The 19,810-nt window shown below is 47.9% G+C and overlaps 1 protein-coding gene across 3 annotated transcripts in view; it reads left to right on the forward strand.

Annotated features, from left to right (window-relative positions):
- Positions 1–19,514, forward strand: part of SVIL (supervillin) — a 110,710-nt gene extending 91,196 nt beyond the window's left edge. For all 3 annotated transcript variants that reach the window (XM_049624758.1, XM_049624756.1, XM_049624757.1), the window contains 11 exons: positions 1,484–1,628; positions 1,971–2,247; positions 7,408–7,559; positions 9,850–9,955; positions 10,681–10,888; positions 12,238–12,371; positions 14,061–14,216; positions 15,800–15,943; positions 16,993–17,117; positions 19,098–19,253; positions 19,351–19,514. In XM_049624758.1, the coding sequence (XP_049480715.1) occupies positions 1,484–1,628; positions 1,971–2,247; positions 7,408–7,559; positions 9,850–9,955; positions 10,681–10,888; positions 12,238–12,371; positions 14,061–14,216; positions 15,800–15,943; positions 16,993–17,117; positions 19,098–19,253; positions 19,351–19,437 (1,690 nt within the window). In that variant the 3' untranslated portion in view covers positions 19,438–19,514. The remainder of the gene's footprint in view (positions 1–1,483; positions 1,629–1,970; positions 2,248–7,407; positions 7,560–9,849; positions 9,956–10,680; positions 10,889–12,237; positions 12,372–14,060; positions 14,217–15,799; positions 15,944–16,992; positions 17,118–19,097; positions 19,254–19,350) is intronic.
- The last annotated feature ends 296 nt before the right edge of the window (positions 19,515–19,810 follow it).

Genomic DNA, 19,810 nt, shown 5'->3' on the forward strand with positions numbered 1-19,810 from the left:
AGTGAGATAATCACAGATGTGGGAGTAGATGAGTCGGCGCCTAACCCACTGGTTTTCAACATGTCCCAGATCAGAATCGCCCAAGGAGCTTTACAAAAATGTACGTGCCAGGCCCAGCCCCAAAGATGTGTTCTCAGTTCACGTGGGGTGGGGCTTGTATGTCAGTAGGTCTTAAGAGCTCCTCAAGGGTTGTAAGGTACAGCCAAGATTAAGCACCCAGCCCTTCCTTAGCAGAGGAGGAGGCAGGAAGAAGCTCACCCCCTGGAGCTCTCAGCTTCCCCTTTACCCTGCAACCCACCGCCTCCCCTGCTTGCTCAACTCCCACCAGAAAGAATCCATGTCTAAAGCTGAAAGCAAGTGCTGTCTATAGACATCCTAGCAAGTCTGCAGAGTGGACTCCATACCAAAGATGGTCATTCAGACATTTGCTGTTAAAGGCCACAGCCTTGCAAGGGAGTCCTGAATCCTCCTTAGTTGCCGGTACTTGGTTCCTAGAGTCCCGCGAGAGTACGAGGTGGGGGTGTTAGAATGCCGTGGCCTCCCCCGGGCGGTCTCCCTCCGAACGGGCCCTCTCCTTGATGTGCCGTGGGGGTGACTTCAGAAGCCGTAGTCATGACGAGACAGGAAGTGATGGGCAGGGGCGGCAGCAGGCCCCAGAAGCACTGCTCATCAGGCTCGCGGGGTGTATGCAGCCCGGTCTCCGTTCGCAGCCAAAGAGCGATTTGGAAGGATGGGCGATACCTGCGCGAACCCGCTTCAGCGTGTATTTATTTCCTCAACCCTGCCTTCCTCTGCCTGATCAGCGTTCCAAGCAGTTTCAAATTCTGAAATCCTGAGGCCATAGCAGGAGGCCTCCAGGTTGGGCTGTGCCACTTCCTGTTCTGTGTCCTCGTGCTCTCCCTTCCTGCTGTCGTGTCTGGTGGCCTCGAAATGAATATGTGGAAATTCACTTTATGCTCTATGAAAGTATGCTCATTGTAGTAACGGAGGAGAATTTCCTCTGCTCCCGGAGACCGGAGAGCTTCGTTGTAAGAGGACTTAACAGAGAATTCAGGGTGAGCTGTGCCTTCCTCCCGTCCATTCGCTAATGAGACAGAAAATTGGGGAGCCCTTGCAGGTGACCCTGAGCACATGACACAGGCAAGGAAGGCATGTGTGTGGCTCCTGCCTTTTCCCAGCTCCCAGTCTGGTGTGCTGCCCCCAGGGGATCCCAAACGCAAGAATCTGCTAGTATGAAAGGAAAGTCCAGACCTGACACGATTCACCCCACATTCAGGAGCATCGATTCCCTGCGAGGCTTCAGACCGAAAGACTAAAATGTCACTTATCTGACAAAACAGACCATGCGTTCTGTATACCACTAATGTATCATGAGTTGTGTTCACTAGCCACGTGTGTGTGTTTTCCATTCCTTTCCTTTGTTTTCCCATGGCTTAACTTTGGTTCTTCTCCTGTCTACTCCCCCACCCACCCACCTTCGCAGAAAAGGACAGGGGCGGCCCGACTGGGCAATATTCGGGAGACTTACAGAACACAATGAAACCATTTTGTTCAAAGAGAAATTTCTCGATTGGACTGAACTGAAGAGACCTAATGAGAAGAACGCCAGCGAACTTGCCCAGCAAAAGGTATTTCTGGTAATCTAGACTCAAACCTCAGGCCTTTGGTTTAGGTCCTGACAAAAGAGGCCTCGAAGGTAAAGCCTTCCCAGGGTTTACTGGGAGATCAGCAAACGGGTGTCCAATTATATTCTACCTCCAGGAGGTGAAGTAGTCCAGTTTGTGTCCCCAGCTTTTAGGTGTCCCGTTCACTGCTGTGGGATGGGTATTCAGGCCTCCGCAGTCTTTCCCCAAAACGCAGTTAAACGCTGAGACAGAGCTGGAAAGTCTACCAGCGAAACAGCAGTGAGCATGGCAGGAAACGGCTGTAGAAACAGGCCACTGAGCCAGCCTTGTCACCTTCCCCCATAGGAAGATCCTCGGGCCGAAGCCAAGGCGTACGATGTCGCGCGCATGGTGCCGGTGCCCCAGACCACCACCAGCACGGTGCTGGACGGGGTGAACATTGGCCGTGGCTATGGCCTGGTAGAAGGGGACGACAGGAGGCAGTTTGAGATCGCCAGTGTCTCTGTGGATGTCTGGCACATCCTAGAGTTTGACTACAGCCGGCTCCCCAAACAGAGCATCGGGCAGTTCCACGAGGGAGATGCCTATGTGGTCAAGTGGAAGTACATGGTGAGCACCGCAGGTCAGTGAGCACTTCTGTCTTCTTCACACTGACACGGGGCGGCCCCAGCTCTGCGGCTGCGAGTCTGGCACCACTAGAAGCCATTCCCTGTGTGCGCCCCTGCCTTCGGCCGCAGAGAATGTGCCGATCTGACCGTTCGCTTGGAGAACCCCTTATTAAACTTTATAGATGGGTCCCGACGCCCTAGCATTGCTAAGGAAGGTTGTGTTTCCTTATAGAAATTAAACATGCACGTTACGGTTTCTCTGCTACCCTCGTTCCCGCCCCCTCCCCGTCCCCAGAGGTTTTCTAGGAAAGTGATGATTTGCCTCCAAATGATACTTACCATGTGGCTGTCTGCTGCTTAAATTAAAGTCTGAAGTAAAGTATATCTGGATGATTTCGAACTGGAACCAAATGGTGTAGTTATGCACAAAAGATTTATTAAAAATAAAAGAAGCTGTTTCCTCTGAGGCTGAGAACACGAACCGGCTTTGTGGATCTGGTAGAATAAATACACAGTCGAAACTGCGCGTGGTTCCTGTCGGTGAAATGCTCAGCGAAACGGTCCGTTGTATGCTCTGTGCTAGAGGGGGTGAGGGAGGAAAGCCAGTGTGCTTTGGAGAGAGAACCCCTTCTCCTTGCCAACAAGGAGCCAGTCCTCTGCAGTGTCCCTCCGCCCCACCATTTGGGAGGATCTGTCACAACGCTGTGATTTTGACGTTCAACTCCTGAGCGTTTCTTCACCCCTTGAAAGCCGCTTTGCTGCCAGGGTGTGGCTGCCCTGGAGCTCCCGGGGATGAAGGCTGCTGTCTGCTCATCAGATACCCGCAGACTGAGAACCATATGATTTCCTTCCTAATGTATCAGAAATAAGTCTGTTAATCACCCGGCAGCATTTACTGGAGCACCTACTCTACATATAGACACTTACGTTAGGGGCTAAGTAAATATGTCAGACCCTACCTTCCGAAAGCACATAATAAATGACAATAAGGCAAGTGGGGGAAGAGGCAAGCCCGTCATTCCAGAGGAGAGCCGGGGTCTCTGAGATTGACCCTGCTGCCTTGGAGGAAGCCCAGCACACCGCCCGTGGGCAGCCAGTGTGGGGCATCGCCAGGCAGGGCAGGAGGCAGTCTTGCCCAGAGCTGTCTGGGGTGCTGCGGGCCCGGAGGTCCACACAGCCCAGGAGGCACAGCACTGGGGGTTTTGCTGCACACTCGAGTTGAGTGCCTCCCAGTGGCTCTGAGACGTATTACATCATGATGCCAATTTCTCAGTGAGGAACAGGACACCACAGTTGTTACCTGTCTGAAGTCACCCAGCTAGGAGAGACCAGATTAGGACACTGAAAGCCCCTTTCCCTTTCATAAGGAGGCCATGTGGCTGGGAGGAAAGGGCACAGGCCCGGGGACCGTGCAGCCTGGGTCTGAATCTTCTCTCAGGCCCTACGTACCAGCCATGCAAGGTGGGTGAAGGGACGTAACCTGTCTGAGCCTCGGTCTGATGATGATGCCCCGCTCAGAGATTATTATAATCTGGTAAGTGTCCAATTTAGCACAGGGCCTGGCACATGCTCACAAGGTACGGGAAATAATCGTCACTGATGTCCTCAGCCCCGAAAGCAAAATTGCTGTATTTACCTTGAAGATGAGATAACATGAGTCTCCCCAAAATAAGCGTCCTTCCCAAAGAGTCGCTATTGAGTCTCTGCTCCTTGGGGTGGTGCAGTTGTCCAGCTGCAGTAACCATCCGTGCCGCGTGTTGGCAATAAAGGCAGTAAGAGGGGATTTGGCGGGTGGGAATCCACTAACCTTCGGTGTTGTGCAGCAGGGAACGTTAAGGACCAGCTTTGAAAGCATACATAGCTCCCCTTCCTTAAATACAGAGAGGAAACTGCATGTTTTACAAAACAAGACAAAGGAGCAATAGAATTTGAAATTCACTCATCTCCTTACCTGAGCTGTTATAAAAAGAAGTAATAGGAAATAAATGAATAAAACGATATCGACATGAATTAATTAAAAAAAAAGTAATCAGATTTCTGAGGCCTTCATAGACTACTCTGTTGGAGGCTGCCTAAGAAGTAATGATTTGGCCCAGGAAAGTACTTTCTGTGTTTCTTCCAGTAAACACAGCACACATCTCGCAGCCAGCTCTAGCAGCATCGTTATGAGCAAAGTTACAGCTTTGAAGGGGTCCAGCTGCAGAGCATTAAGTCAGAGCAGGGAGCATTCCGATTCCAGACGGTCCCTCTGGGAGCAGAGAAGCATAGCACAATGGCATTAACAGTGGCCCCTCGGTGACCACAGTCTAGCTCCTCATCACTCCTACTCCACAGCTGCACGTGCAAACAGGACATAGAACTTGGAGCTCGGGAGACTCTTCTGGGACAAGGTCAGCAGACACCAGCAGCTGTAGAAACAGTACAGCCGTCCTCTTGGTGGACACTAGCCAGGTGCACAGGTGCACAGAGAAGCTCCTGGAGAAGTGAACCGGGGCTCCAGGGACGGGAGACCGGAGGCCGCAGTGGGTAGTAAATGGGGTTCTGCAGCAAGACCGCTTGACCCTGAGCAGTTCTTCAAACCGTGGTTCCCTGTTACTCCTAAACATGACGACTGGTCACAAACGTCCTCTTGAAAGTATTTTTAGACATAATGCATGAACACTTAATTTTTTTTAAGTTTACTTATTTATTTTGATGGGAGGGTGCATGGGGGCAGAGAAAGAGAGCGGGAGAGAGAGAATCCAAAGCAGGTTCTGCCCTGTCAGCACAGAGCCCGACGTGGGGCTCAATCTCACGACTGTGAGATGATGACCTGAGCCAAACTGAAGAGTCAGACAGTCAACCGACTGAGCCACCCAGGCACCCCCATCAATACTTTAAATTAGCCATCTGATCAAGGCTATTTAAGGTTACAGTCAGGGCGTGCCTGGGTGGCTCAGTGGGTAAAGCGTCAGACTTCGGCTCAGGTCATGATCTCATTGGTTCATGTTGAGCCCCACTTTGGGCTCTGTGCTGACAGCTCAGAGCCTGGAGCCTGCTTTGGATTCTGTGTCTTCTCTCTCTCTCTGCCCCCCCCCCCCACTTGTGCTCAGTCTCCCTGTCTCTCAAAAATAAATAAACATTAAAAAAATATAAAAAGTGAAATAAAGGTCACAGTCCGTAAATTCTTACTGATGAAAGTTTAATCTTTGCTAAAATTAAAAATAAATGAACTAAAAATTAAGTTGTATATAGTAATAAATTTGTGCATATTGAAGAAAATTGCTGAAAACTATTATGAGATATTTTAAGGACATAATTCTATTTTAGATATATATACTGAAGTCCACATTAGAATGTTAGATGGTAAAACACTGGTTATTTAAGCCTGAATATATATTTATACAATGTACTTAAGTGCTAACAGATTTCAAGATATATATCAACTTCTGTGACCTGTTTTAAGCACATCTTTCCCCAGCTGACATGACTAATTTTCACTACTTTGAAGAGTGGGATTGCTAATCAAAGACAAACTTTTGTTCTATCTAAATTAGCAGAAATTTCAATGGAGTGGCTTCCAAACTAATTGTGAATATGCATAGCCTATCCATTAAAAATACACAAACTTGAGGTGCCTGGGTGGCTCAGTCCCTTAAGCATCCAACTCTCAACCTCTTTCTCTGCCCCTCCCCCTCCTCGATGCGCGCGCACGCTCTCTCTTGCGTTCTCTCTCTCTCTCTCTCTCTCTCAAAATAAACATTTAATAAAAGATACACCAACTTGACCAGTTCAGGTCCACAAGAGATAGCGCTAAATGTTGTGCTTAAGCAAAGCACTGTCAAGAATTATTATGATCATTTATGGAAACTATATATACACAGTACTTTGCTAAAAGGCCAAAAAATCAAATAAATATGACCCTGGCCTCTCGAGAACTTAAAATAAATGAGCTTTCTTCTTACCTTCAAACCTCAAGATAACTGTGATTTTGTAAATGGGACTGGTGCTGGGAAAAACTGGGTTAACAGAGAACCAGAGAACCTAGTTATTATCTTTAATTTTCAACAAGCGTGGGTGTTATAACCTGCGTTCTCCCACTGTTGCCCATCACTTTCTGGGACCACCCAGGCAGGCATCTGAGGGTAACAGCTCGGTCTCCTGACCTCATTCATTCCAGAAGGGTCTGCCTGCAGTCCCTGTCACCTTGTCATTGTCACCTCCTCAGAGAGGCCTTCGTTCAACAGGGAATCCTATTAGCACTCACCCTGCCCCATGTCACAGCCCCGTCTGTCATCCTCAGAGCACTTATCAACCGTCTGAAACTGTCTTGCTCATGTCTGTTAGGATGAAAGCAGGGGGGCTGTCCTCTCATTATAGCTCTGGTATCCCGAGGAGGCCCCGGGCACACTGTGGGTGCTCGGAGAGCGGTTGTTGAATGAACGAGAGGAGACCGGAGTGCGGTATATGCCGAAAAGTAGCGAGCTGAGGTCTGAAATACTGCCTTTTCAAAATGGCCACTTGACCAATTAGCTTCCCGTGCCTGCTCTTGGGTGAGACCTGTGAGCTGGGTGCTGCTAATGCAAATGCCTGTGAGGTGCCAGGCGGTAAGGACAACCAGCACTGAATCCTGGCTACGGACCCAGCGACAGATAGTATTGAAATCCCAGATTATTTTATGAAAGCGGTATGTCAGCAATAGATCTCTTCCATTTCTGACAGAATGTGGAAACTTCAGAGTGTGTTTTCACTAGAATAGTTTTAGCAGACTAAATTTTCCCTTTGTACTTAAAGCTAGCCCAGCTGTTGCTTTCAATATCTTTTCTCTACCAGCTAATCTTCTGCCAAAGAAAATGGCGTAAGACGGAAAATGTATTTCTGTCTTTGGGAGCCGTTGGTCCTGCGCTGGCAGTCACCCGCTTTCTCTGTCACACACTTGGAGTGATCCGCCGCCTTCCTGGAGGATGACAGGTGTTTTTCCTAGGGCATCAAGAAGGCTAGATCATTTTTCTCCAATTTGGAGGCTCAGGATCAGTTACTGGAAGAAAGGTGGTTTTTCTCCTCAGCCCCATGCCCCAAAGCTTTTTGTCTTCCCTCTTTGTCCTCACAGAGCCCGGAGAAGAAAGCCATACATTTGCTCCTCTTGTGGCCTATCAGCTGTTTACCCTGCCCTCTCGGGTTCTTTGTGTTTGCAGTGGGAAGTCGACAAAAGGGAGAGCATTCAGCAAGGGTGGCTGGCAAAGAGAAGTGTGTCTACTTCTTCTGGCAAGGTCGGCAGTCGACCGTGAGCGAGAAGGGCACGTCGGCTCTGATGACGGTGGAGCTGGACGAGGAGAGGGGTGCCCAGGTAAGTGCTGGAAAGCAGCTGAATGAGAGAACCGTCCTTCCTGGGGAGCCACAGGGTGTGCGGCCTGGTCCCCTGAAGACCCCTGACTTCTCGTGAACAAAGATGGCATCGCACAAGTGACTTTTAGTTCTGGTCTGGCTTCTCCAGACTGCAGGCTGGGCCTCCCCTCTCCTCTCCCCACTGGCAGGTCAGGAGTACTATGCTCTTCAACGAGATGTTGCATCTGTAAATAGAGAATCCATAAGACAGGTACCAAGCACCAAGGGAGGGTTTGGTTTTTTTAAGTTTCCACTTAACTGATATTCAAGGAGTTATAAATAAAACCAAGAGATGCTGTTTTCCACTTCTAAAATTGGTAGGGATTTTGTAAAGAACGGCTCCAGGGTGGGTAAGGATTCAGTAGGATGCCTCCACTGGGAAGTGTAGCTTGAAACAGCCATCCTGAAAAGCAGTTTGGCTCAAGAACCTTAAAATTCTCATAAACTTTGATCAGTTATTCCACCTACACAAATCTGTCCGAAGGAAATACCAGAGATTAATGTAAAAATGAGTATTCTTATCTGTTTTCTCATCTGCATTCCTCCCAGCAGCCCGAGTGATTTTTCGGGAACACGTTGGACCGTGTCATTCCCTTGCTCTCCAAACTGGTGTCCCTGTGATCTGCCAGCACCTTCGTGGTCGGCCCTGAACACCTCTCCCACCTCCCCCTGGCTTTCTAGCCTTTTGCCACTCCTGAGACACACAGACCTCTTTCCGCCCACCCCAGGGCCTTTGTGCAATTTCCTGTCTGGAACATTTCCCCTGTATCCATAAGTAACTTTCAACTTCATATGATTCAGGTTTCTGTTCCAGTGTCACCTGTTTTCTCCAAATCCCTCCCCATTCTCCGTCCCTCTGCTGAGCTTTATTTTTTTTTTTTATAGCACTTACCACTATTATCACTACTTAAAACCGCTTCATAGTCATTTGTCATTTCATTTACATTTTGTAGACATTGCGTTTACTTACTTGTTATCCCCCTTTCCCTAGAAAGTATGAAAGAGACCTTGTGTGCTGGTCTTTATCCGCCATTATAACCCCAGGGCCTGTATAATGCCCCGGGGCCAAGATTTTGTAAACATTTCTTTTGCTGTTTGGATTACCTTTGCCTGGGGTCCCATCCTTTAGTAATGAAGAGTTGACTGTAAGGTTTTGGGAAAGCATGATACCACAGGCAGGTATCTTCACTACCTTGGAAGAGTAGTTAACAATAGCATGAGAGAGGAGAACAGAGGAATTTTCTCCGAAACAGATTAATGTTCACCTAGCCTTCTGGATTCCTAAGAACCAATCCTGTTCCCTAAAAAAATACTTAATACACATTTTCTACTATAGACTATACAATAATTGAAAATAACTGTTAGTGGCCATTGCATTTTAATGTATCCCTAATAGTGGGCAATTTCAACCGCCTTTATTTTTGTAAAGGCCATGTTTCAATCGTGCCTGCAAAACACCCTTAGAATTTTGAGTCTTAATCTCTCTAGTCTGAGCATTCCACTTTTTATCAAGCCAGTGGATGTAAAAACACTTCAGACATATAAAACGCTGCCACAAAATGGCGCTTAATTACGCAAAGTTGGCCCTGAGATTGATCTGTTAACTCCTGGTGGGAAATGCTTCCTACCTTTCGGTTTGCCCCGACTTCCAGGCTGAATAAACAATTTCCTCGTGAAGGGAAAATGTCTAGCCAAAGTGAGAGTGAGTGGAGTCAACCCTAACAGTTTCATGAGCAGCTAACACAGTGCTTCCCAGGCGAAGGGGAGGCTGGTCTGCAGGAGAAGTGTTCCATGAGTGGACTATGGGAATGGTTGCAAAAGAGACAGTTCTCCCCTCCCGGCCCCGCCCCTGAGTCACTAAGTGATCAGCCGTTCTCACTGCTGAGAGGTAGACTTTGTTTCAAACTTGTTTACATCAGTCATGCTACGTCTATACCACAGAATACCACTAAAATATCAAAACTTGTGTTTCCAAAGTCTTTGATGGCAAAACATCAAGTGAATAAATCGGGTATTAAGTAACAAAGGACAACAATCCTACTTTTGTCTGGGAAAGACACATACCTGAAAGATACTTTGAAAGGAAAGCTGTACCCTAGACCTTTCACAGTGGTTATCTTTAGACAACAGTAGTGTCACTGGTGTTTGTGGGTACTTCTCGCTGTTTTTCAGAGTTTCTACTAGGCAGGTATTCTTTTTAAGACTTTGAAAACCGGTACGTGTTACTTACTGGAATGCGTTTCCATTGAAAGGTCCAGGTCCTGCAGGGAAAGGAGCCCCCCTGCTTTCTGCAGTGTTTCCAGGGGGGAATGGTAGTACACTCCGGGAGGCGGGAAGAGGAGGAAGAGAACGCGCAAAGTAAGTCACTGTCACCGTTGGAATAAGTGGAATAAGATTCGTTTCCCTCTCCTAGAAGGTGTTTTCACACTGGGGGGGGGGGGGGGAGGGGTATTAAAGTAAGTCTCCCTTTATATAGCTGTGTCTTCACCCCTGAAAGCCTCGTCACGTTTGCCTTACAAATCAGCCTTATGGGGGAGCTCATAGCACCCCCCCCCCACCTTCCTGTGGCATTTACCTTAGGATACATAGGACTCTGTATGCAGGAGGCTGGGAGATTACTTCCCCTTAAACTGAATCCCCACAGTGACTCTGTCTCTCTTTTCAAGAGGGGAGAAAAATTCAGTGGGTCATCTATTATAAATTGGATGCTGGCCAACAAAAATCTCTTAATTTATAGAATAGATTTATAAAAAAAATAAAATAAAAAGAATTCTTAGCTTCAGAGCCTCTCAAAATATGCCTGTTATGTGATTTACCTGAGTATTTATAAAATACTCAGTATTTGTAAGTATTTGTAAATGCCTGAGTATTTACAAAAATGGGTTTTCTACTTCACGAACCTGCTTCTAACTCCAAAAGGATGTGCTTTCTGGGCCGGCAGCAAGCTGGCCGCCACTCCGCCTGAGCCCCCCCACCCCCACCCCCAAATCACAGGATGGGCCTGGGTGGGCCCAGGGTGGGTGGTGTTGGCGGGTCCCTGCGCGGCACACGTCCTAACTCTGTGCCGCTGCTGCCCCCTGCAGGTGAGTGGAGGCTGTACTGTGTGCGCGGAGAAGTGCCTGTGGAAGGGAATTTGCTGGAAGTGGCCTGTCACTGTAGTAGCTTGAGGTCCAGGACTTCCATGGTTGTCCTCAACGTAAATAAAGCCCTCATTTACTTGTGGCACGGATGCAAAGCCCAAGCCCACACGAAGGAGGTCGGAAGGACCGCAGCAAATAAAATCAAAGAACAGTGAGTGTTGTGTGTGAGGGCATCTCCCAGAAGGGGCTTCCCCGTGGGACGCCGGCTGAAGCGGGAAGGATACCCAGGGTCGCCAGTAGAAGCCTGGGTGTACCTCAAGTGACTTCAGCAGGGGGTGGGTATGAACGTGGTTGGGGGCCTCTGACATTCCAAGTGGCCGTGACACATATCTCGCTTCAAGCTGCCCGCGTGAGGGCTTCCCCCACCTTCTGAGGATGTACCTGCCTCGATGAAAGGCAGAGTGAGGAGTGAGGGAAGTGCCCCCAACGAGTGCCGTCATTTCCTTCACGGGTATGATTTTGAATTAAAAGCCTGGAGGCCTTTGGTATTTAAAGAGAGCAAATTTCAAATATCTTTTAGGGGTTCAACATTTCAGTTTTGCCAGAGCAGTGGAAAGTTAGGAAGCGTTTAGCTAAAGAAAAGTCTGGGAGACCACCAGCTGCGTCAGACTATAAGATGTCCCCTTTCCAGAGGACAACCGTATGCCTGCATTTGCCCCTGAGTCGCTGGACCGCCAGCTAGGCAGGGGATGCCTGGCGTTTCCTCAGGCTGTCACCTGGGAGGACACTGGTAACATGTGAACAGTAGAAGCAGAGCATTTCCAGGGCCACAGCATGCCACCAAAGGGTAATCTGGTCAAATCCGTTCTCTGGGCACCACAGCGGTGCTGGGCGGGCATCCTTCCCCTGGGACGGCTCTCGAACCTACCGCGCCGAGGAGAGGGCGGACAGAACGCAGGCCAGTGCCCTGTCAACAGGCAGATGGCCGGGAAGGAAAACGTCTCATCTCGAAACGCTGTTCTGTGTGCCAGCGAGTGGGGAGGGGTGATAGTTGACCTTCGGCGAGGTATCCAAAGGCATCCCTGGCCCATTGGATTTTCCCCTTGGACCACTGGGAAAAAACAGAACGATGAACTCATTCGCTCTGCAGGTATTCACTGATCACGTACTTGGTGCCAAGCACAGATTTAGGGACGAGGGTCTGGCAAGTGAACTAACCTAAGTCTCCGTCCCCATGATGCTTATGTTCTAGCAAGAGAGGACAAGGAATAGTTAATATGTATGTTGTATATAAAAACATGATCACTTTCATTGCAACTTGTATGTAATTATACATTCTTCTCTAAGGGCCAGGCCAGTCCCTCTCATTGCTGCCCCCCCCCCCACCACACACACACACATTCATAAACCACGGAGCATGTTTTTATTCATTAGTAAGAATTATTTTAGGAAGAAGAGAGATGGTGAACTGATCTGCAGATTTAGTCTTGAATAATTCCATACTGCCAACACTTCCAGGCTTAAAACAAACAAACAAACTACTGGATTTTCTCCGTGCAGATGTCCCCTGGAAGCTGGACTGCATAGTAGCAGTAAAGTGACAATACATGAGTGTGATGAAGGATCAGAGCCGCTGGGATTCTGGGATGCTTTAGGAAGGAGAGACAGGAAAGCCTACGACTGCATGCTTCAAGGTAATCCAACATTCCGTAGCTTTCCATCACTAATTTAGTCAGTACTTATTTACTGAGCACATACTATGCACAACACCCAGTGAATCACACATAGGCTAGATCCTCCCAGGCCTACAATGCAGTAAGGAAGCTAAATAATACGCACAGCTAAGCATAATGCCAAATAAAACTTTGGTGTGTCATGAGAGAGGTACGAATGAAGGAGGCTGAGAGTTAAAAGAAAGAGTAGTTCCACCAGGAAAATTACACGACATTTACACAGAGCCTCGGAGGGAAGCATGACCTGAAGAGACGGAGGGAGAGAAGGGAATTCCAGGAAACCAGAGGGACAGTGACACAACGTGATCCTATGGCACGAGACGCTTTCGGTCTGGCCAGCATCCTGGGTGCAGGGACCTAACAGAGTTCAGATTAGAGAATAGGTCGGTTTTGTATTAAATACACAAAACACAGATCAACTTAACGTACAGATTAACACAGAGGGAAAGCTAACAAGTATTAGGCAGGTTAGGATGAGACAGACGCCGCCTAAGCACCTGATGTGCCTTAACGCTCACCACCTAACGCCACCGTGTTTGTTCTGATGAGGAAACTGAGGCACAGCGAACTTCATCAGCTTGCCCAAGGTTGGACCACAGTGGGGTATACTCATCTCAGTTTTCATGAACTTTTACAGAGTTTTTCTTAATAATGCATATTGGCGATGGAAAATGTTTGAAAGTACAGAGAGGTTGAAAAAGAAACTAAGTCCCTTATGATCTTCTCTCTCAAAGATAACTAGAATCAACATTTCTCTATGGGATCCATACACATCTATATTAAAGGAAATTTTGGACAGCAGTACACAGTTTTGTAACCCGATTTTTCCCTTTATTGCGAACAGTTGCTCAAGTTGTTAATATCTAGACTTCTCTGGCCGCAGGGCATTCCATGAATATGCCATATGCCATTTTCTATTTAACCTGTCTCTTTTGGTTGGAGAGAGGTTTCCGATTTTTCCCTATTACACAATAGAGACGTGAATAAATTTAAACCAAGTACATGTATTTACTTCTAGTTAAGTTTCTAGAAAAGATTCAGGGTACAGCTCAACAAGGGTGCCCCCGAACACTGGCACCAGTCTCCATATTCACCCAGCAATATACATCAGAGAGTGTGCATTCCCCAGTGGACTTTGCCTTTTCCTCTTTGCCAAAATGGGGGGGGGGGGGGGGGGGGGGGGAGACTGCTACCTAAGCACTATTTTAACTAATGGTTTAAATTGGAAGTACTGTTAAATGCTTATGTATTTTTTTTTAATTATTTGTATTTCTACTTTGGTGAATGTTTTCATTTCTGCCTTTTTGTACGTTTTTACTGAGATATTTATCTTTATTCTTTTATATACCAAGGGCACAAACCAGTTTCCACATTTCTCATTTTGTCACTTGCCTTTTTGTTTGGTTTGGGGCTTTTTTGCAATGAAAGTGTTCATTTTTGTACTGTCAGTGCAGAAATCCCCTGTCCCTTCATTCCTCCTTTTATAATTATGATTAAGGAGACCTTCCCCACCTCCAAGGTCAGATAAATTTTACCTATTTTCGCATGAAGTTTTGGGGTTATTTCATGTCTTACGGTCACTCTCCCATCCATCTGGGATTTCCTTTGATGCATATCGTGTCCTCAGCTCTGTTCTCTTTTCTTTCAAAGATCCTGGAAATTTTAACTTCACACCCCGCCTGTTCATCCTCAGCAGTTCCTCTGGTGACTTCTCAGCCACAGAATTCATGTATCCCGCCCGAGACCCCTCTGTGGTCAATTCTATGCCCTTCCTGCAGGAAGATCTGTACAGCGCGCCACAGCCAGGTATGGCCCGCGGAAGGGGTCATCGTGCCGAGCCACAGAACGTACACCTTCCAGACGGCCTTTTTACTCTACTTGCATATTGACTAAACGGTTTTTATTTGCCAAGTGCCCTGGCGGGTAACTTTCTTATATTATCTCATGCTCACACCTACCCCAAAAGCAAGGGAACATCAACCGTATGTTACAGTCTAAGAAACCGAGGCCCAGGTGCTTAACTCGCCCAAGTAGGCTGAGCACAACCGTGTCAGGCCTGGAATCTCAGCTCTTCTCCCAGACTCCCTCAGTCTTGTGGCTTCGTGGCCCACAGTCGGCCTCCCCTGCTCCGGGCATCATGTTTTCGTTCGAGACACAAAGAAGGGGTTGGGAAAAGGGCAGTGATGGCAGTGTCTCTCCCTTGTATTGGATAAAGCAAAAGCTTTCCCAGAAGCCCCCAGCTGACTTCTGCTCACATCCCGTCGGCCAGAGCTCTGTCACATGACCACCCTCCACTACCAGGGAGCCTAGGAAAGCAAGTGGCGGGGCAGCAAGGGGTTGAGAGTATCTGCTGGATCAGCCAAAGAATGGTGTCTGCCTTAGCCAAGGCTGCACGGCAGGGCTGTGGTTCCCACCCATGTCTTCTGACTCCGAGGTCAAGGCTGTATCCACTCGGCACCCACCTCGCGACAGAACCGGTTGTGTGCCCTTGTGCTGGTTGGGACAGTCACCGTCACCAGAGACTGGGCTGTATGGACCCGGCCAGACTCCTGCAGTCGAGTCTGAGCCCTTGTGCCCTCTCTCCTCAGCCACAACCTCTCATTAACCCGGCCCAGCTCCCCACCTTAAAAGCTCAACAGCTGGCCCACGGGTCATACTGCGGGAAATATTAGCAAGTTCCTTCAAAGGGAGGCCGCTACCCACCCTCTTCACGCTATGCCTCAGGGTGGGTTATCAACCTCTTCTAGGCTTCTCAAATGTGTGGTGTGCGTGGAATTCTGAAACACGGGCTAGGAAAGGACGCGGGGCAGGCGGACCGAGCAGGTGTGAGAGCCCCTCTGCCACATGGAATAAGGTCGGGCTGACGATGTGTTAGAACGCGTCTGCTCCTTCAAGCCCTATTCTCTCACCGAGAACCAGGAACTTAGTCACCTAGGAAGCAATTGCATGTGGGGCACGCACATCAGTGACCTGTAGGGCAAGGAGGGTGTACTCTCCGGTTTTTAATATGTTCTTTGGAGAGAAATGCTGCTTACAGCCCCTTGTGGGTGCGTTATCCCTCCCCTCAGCATGCTGCCAATTCTCAGAAGGGCCGCCGGTGGGCCGGCTACTGAGGAGAGGCAAAGGGAGAGACAGTGTGGGGACAGGGAGGGAAAAGAGGCCGGCATCACAGATGCCACCTCTCTCTGCCCAGAGGCTTTAACTGACTGTATGCTCAAAGGGCTGAGGCGTCGTGGACACCCTGCCTTTGGCCCCGCCAAGGGGATTCTGCACCCCCTCCCTCTGACAAAAGCAGCCTGGAGGGAAGCATCCATTAGGTTTGGGGAAGAGTGCCCCGGAAGCATCCACGGAGAAGCCCCTGATTGTCTGGTCTGCCCTTGCCCTCACAGCACTCTTCCTTGTTGACAATCACCATGAGGTGTACCTCTGGCAGGGCTGGTGGCCCATCGAGAACAAGATCACGGGTTCCGCCCGCATTCGCTGGGCCTCCGACCGGAAGAGTGCCATGGAGACCGTGCTCCAGTACTGCAAAGGTGAGGCATCGGTGCTAGTGGGCGGGCCTGGGGCCCTCAGCTCTGCGACAGGCTTCATCCACCCCGGCAGGATCGCAGACCAGTGTTTTCCTTCCTGCGTGTGCCGGCCAACCTTGATAAAGCCCAGCGGGCAGTGATGAAACCAAGTTTTTTTTTGAGGCTTCTTAATCTTGAGATTAATGCATTCTTGACTGTCACCATGAATGGGAATTCATTTTTCTCTTTTATATTACTGGGCCGTCTGAGTTGCTACCCTCAAGATTTAAGGCTGTATTGTGGAATGCCCTGGAGGGGTCGAAACCCTTTTGCACTCTGGTGTAATCATGCTGGGGGCCTTCTTCTGCGCATAGCCGCCCACTGTCCAGAGTGGAAATCTCACCTAAATGGGCTGGAAGGCCAATGGCAACCTTTTGGTCATTCGTTATTATTTTTAGTGTGATATCTAAAAAAGAAAGATCTACTGTGAACTCATGGCTTTTTACTATACCATCCGCCAAAAATTTATAGAATTTTATGTAAAACGAGGATGCCAGTAATCAATTTCTTATCTTAATTTTTAAGGTTTCATGGATTAGTTTCATTGAGTTCATGCAGTTGATTCTCTCTTGAAAAGCTCGTCAGTAACAAGTAACAAATTCCCACCAAATGTTTAAATTAGAGTGGTTTAGAAAATGCTCTTGTTAGCTGTTTAACTCACATTGAACTTAACGCTGCCTTAGGAAGTCAGAGGAATGCTTCTACAGGTGAATGCAAGAGGAAAAAATCTCTTGCCCAGGAGCCATGGAGAGAGGCTTTCTCAGATCCAGAGACGTGGAAGCATTTTGCTAGAGTCAGGTCACTTACATGCAGTGTTACGTATCCTTATATGCATAAACTTAACATTTTGTATAAATACCATCCATGCGTTATTATGAACTACTCACAACTTGCACTCGAACCATAAGTCAAGAGATCCAAATGAAGAAAAGATTTCAAGGAAAATCAGAGAAAGACCGGGTCTCTGGACCCGTACCCCGGGTGTCCTGATGTTGCCCTCTGTGTACCTACAGGAAAAAATATCAAGAGGCCGCCCCCCAAGTCTTACCTTATCCACGCTGGTCTGGAGCCCCTGACATTCACCAATATGTTCCCCAGCTGGGAGCACAGAGAGGACATTGCTGAAATCACAGAAATGGTGAGTGTGGTTTGCTTCCCCGTGAAGGTGGCTCCACACCTTTCAGATCGTGAGTCGACTGTACCTTGGGAAGAAGCATCCCAATGGCATTTTCTAAGTGATAAAGTGTTGTTGTTGTTGTTGTTGTTTTCTTTTACAACATGTTAACAAGTCTACATAGAATTAGCTTAGGAAATGGAAAAATCATTTGAACTATTTTGGTAATCAGTCATTTGAACTATTTTTGGTATTTTTCTACACCTGGTGTTCAAGTTAAACAACTTAAAAGCAAAGGTGAACTTAATTACTCTGAAGAATATACAGAAATAAAAGCTGCCATCTCTTCATTCTGTTCGCTAAAACTCTGTTGCTTTTCGAGGTCCGCGTAAGGCACAACAAAATCCTCTGGCTTCAGACAGTAACCTTGTGTTTGAGGAGACACAAAATAAACCTGTGATGGATTATTCACAGACCAAAGTACGAAGTGAACGAATGTATCGTGAGTCACTCCTGATTAGGAGTGTGAATAGCTCATTAATAGTATTTCATGAGACCAGTTGGTATTAGCCCATGAAGCATTTATCATAACCTTTATTTACTAAAGCATATTATTAACCAGAACATTATAATTTCCAACCACGTAGGAAAAAAAAAAAAAAAAAAGCTTACTACAGCTGTGTAGAATTTCTTTAAGTCATGAGTTTTTAACATTGTGAAGGAAATAGGTTTGTTCCATTTCAATTTCCTTACTATGTCAGAGAGCTGCTTTTCCGGAGGAGACGACATGGGTATTTTACGGGAGGTCCGAACACGTTTAAACAAAAAGAGTTCGCTGCTGCTTAACAGTGGATGCGCAGCGCAAATGCCTGTTTAATGCCGGCATCGCTGCCGAGACTCACATCTCTCTGTAAGCCAGTGGGCTCGGTCCACGCGGGGAGGAGCCCGATAGGGCTCTGTTTACACTAAACACGCAGTCGTGCCTGTGGGTGCAGCGCCCCGCACCAGTACCTCCTCCTGCAGTGTGAGTTCCAGGCTGTAATTACTGCTGTGTCCTGCTTCCGCCGTGCATGCCCAGGCAGCGGTGGCCTGGGAGCATCTCGCGCAGGCCGGCGGGCTTCCGGCCCGTGAGGTCGGGCTTTCCACGCCAAGTTGTGGCAACAACACAATCACTGAGCGCTCACCGTGGGCCAGGCACGGCTCCGAGCCCTTTACGTGTATTTTCTCCCTTATTTTTACAACACTCTATTAAGATTCATCTTCGTGTATCTCCGTTTTCCCAGGGAAGGAGCTGAGACACAGACACCTGAAGTAGCTTGTCCCGGGTCTTAGGTGCAGGATTGCTCCAAACCCACTCCGTGACCACTAGTCTCGACCATCATTGATGAATTTGGCAACCCTGTTAGTCATTCATTCCCACCACTCAAAAGGAGGGCAGTGACCTGGCTTTCAGGTTTAACAGAGGAAGAGAATTTACCTGTAGTAACCAGTTCAGTGTAAATGCACACAGAGTGGTTTTTGTTTGTTTGTTTGAAGTCTGGATTCAGCAGCATATCCTGGACGCATTTTCTTACCTTTTTCTATTATGGATTAAGAAACAGGGCTCAAGGGGGCAGCATGAATCCTCATAAGGTTATTTTAAAATACTTTTAAACAAATTCCATTATCTGAATGCTTCTAGTGTTTAGAGTTCAGATTTAATAATCTTAAGCCATAATTCACTCACGTGATACTCCCTTTTGTCCAAGGCAGGATTTATTTGGTGAGGTGGGAAGACATGTAAAGGAGAATTGTGGGGCTTTGGGCAATCCCTTTCCATTTCAGAGCCTGCTTCCCCTTGAGCGACCGCTCCCCCCCCCCCCCCCCCCCGCCCCGGCTAGGCACAGACTAGACAGGGTCTGGCGAGGGCACAGACAGGACAGGGTCATGTATTTGCAGGCACGTGACAAAACACTGGTGCAGGTGCAGGACACGAAGTTCTCTCTGCTCCCTCCTCTTCTCTAGGATACGGAAGTTTCGAATCAGATCACCCTTGTGGAAGATGTCTTAGCCAAGCTTTGTAAAACCATTTATCCGCTGGCCGATCTGCTAGCCAGGCCACTGCCCGAGGGAGTTGATCCTCTGAAGCTTGAGATTTATCTCACTGACGAAGACTTTGAGGTAAGCATTTCTTCGTGTGGGATGGCGTTTAAGCGACACATTGGCTTGGATGGGAGTCCTCTCACTCACCCACTGGGCGTCTCCCCCAATTTTGCAGTTTGCACTAGACATGACCAGAGAAGAATACAACGCACTGCCCGCCTGGAAGCAGGTGAACCTGAAGAAAGCAAAAGGTCTGTTCTGAGCGGGAGAGATGGCTAGAAGAATCTGTCGTCACTTTCGATACCCTTGGACCAGGAAAATGGCAAATTTTTTTTTTTTGGACTGGTATTTAAAAAAAAAAGACAAGATTTTTTTCATCAGAGTTTTTAAAACCTGAAGTTACTAGCTGTACTGCGTGTCCTGGATTTGTGTATTTTGTAAATGTTTCAGCGAACCCTTTGGAAACTCTCTTTCCACGACTCAGCAGGTCATGTTAATAAAGGTGTCCCCGTGTGCACTTAAGTAGCTGTTTCTCAGCAGCTGCTCTCGCACTGCTCTCCTGTTCCGGCCGAGCGTTGCCTACTCTTTTTTTTGAAGCAATTCTCTTCATAAAGTGTTATTTTGATAGTTTGTGG

This window comes from Panthera uncia, chromosome B4 (assembly GCF_023721935.1).
Source record: "Panthera uncia isolate 11264 chromosome B4, Puncia_PCG_1.0, whole genome shotgun sequence".
NCBI lineage: Eukaryota > Metazoa > Chordata > Mammalia > Carnivora > Felidae > Panthera > Panthera uncia.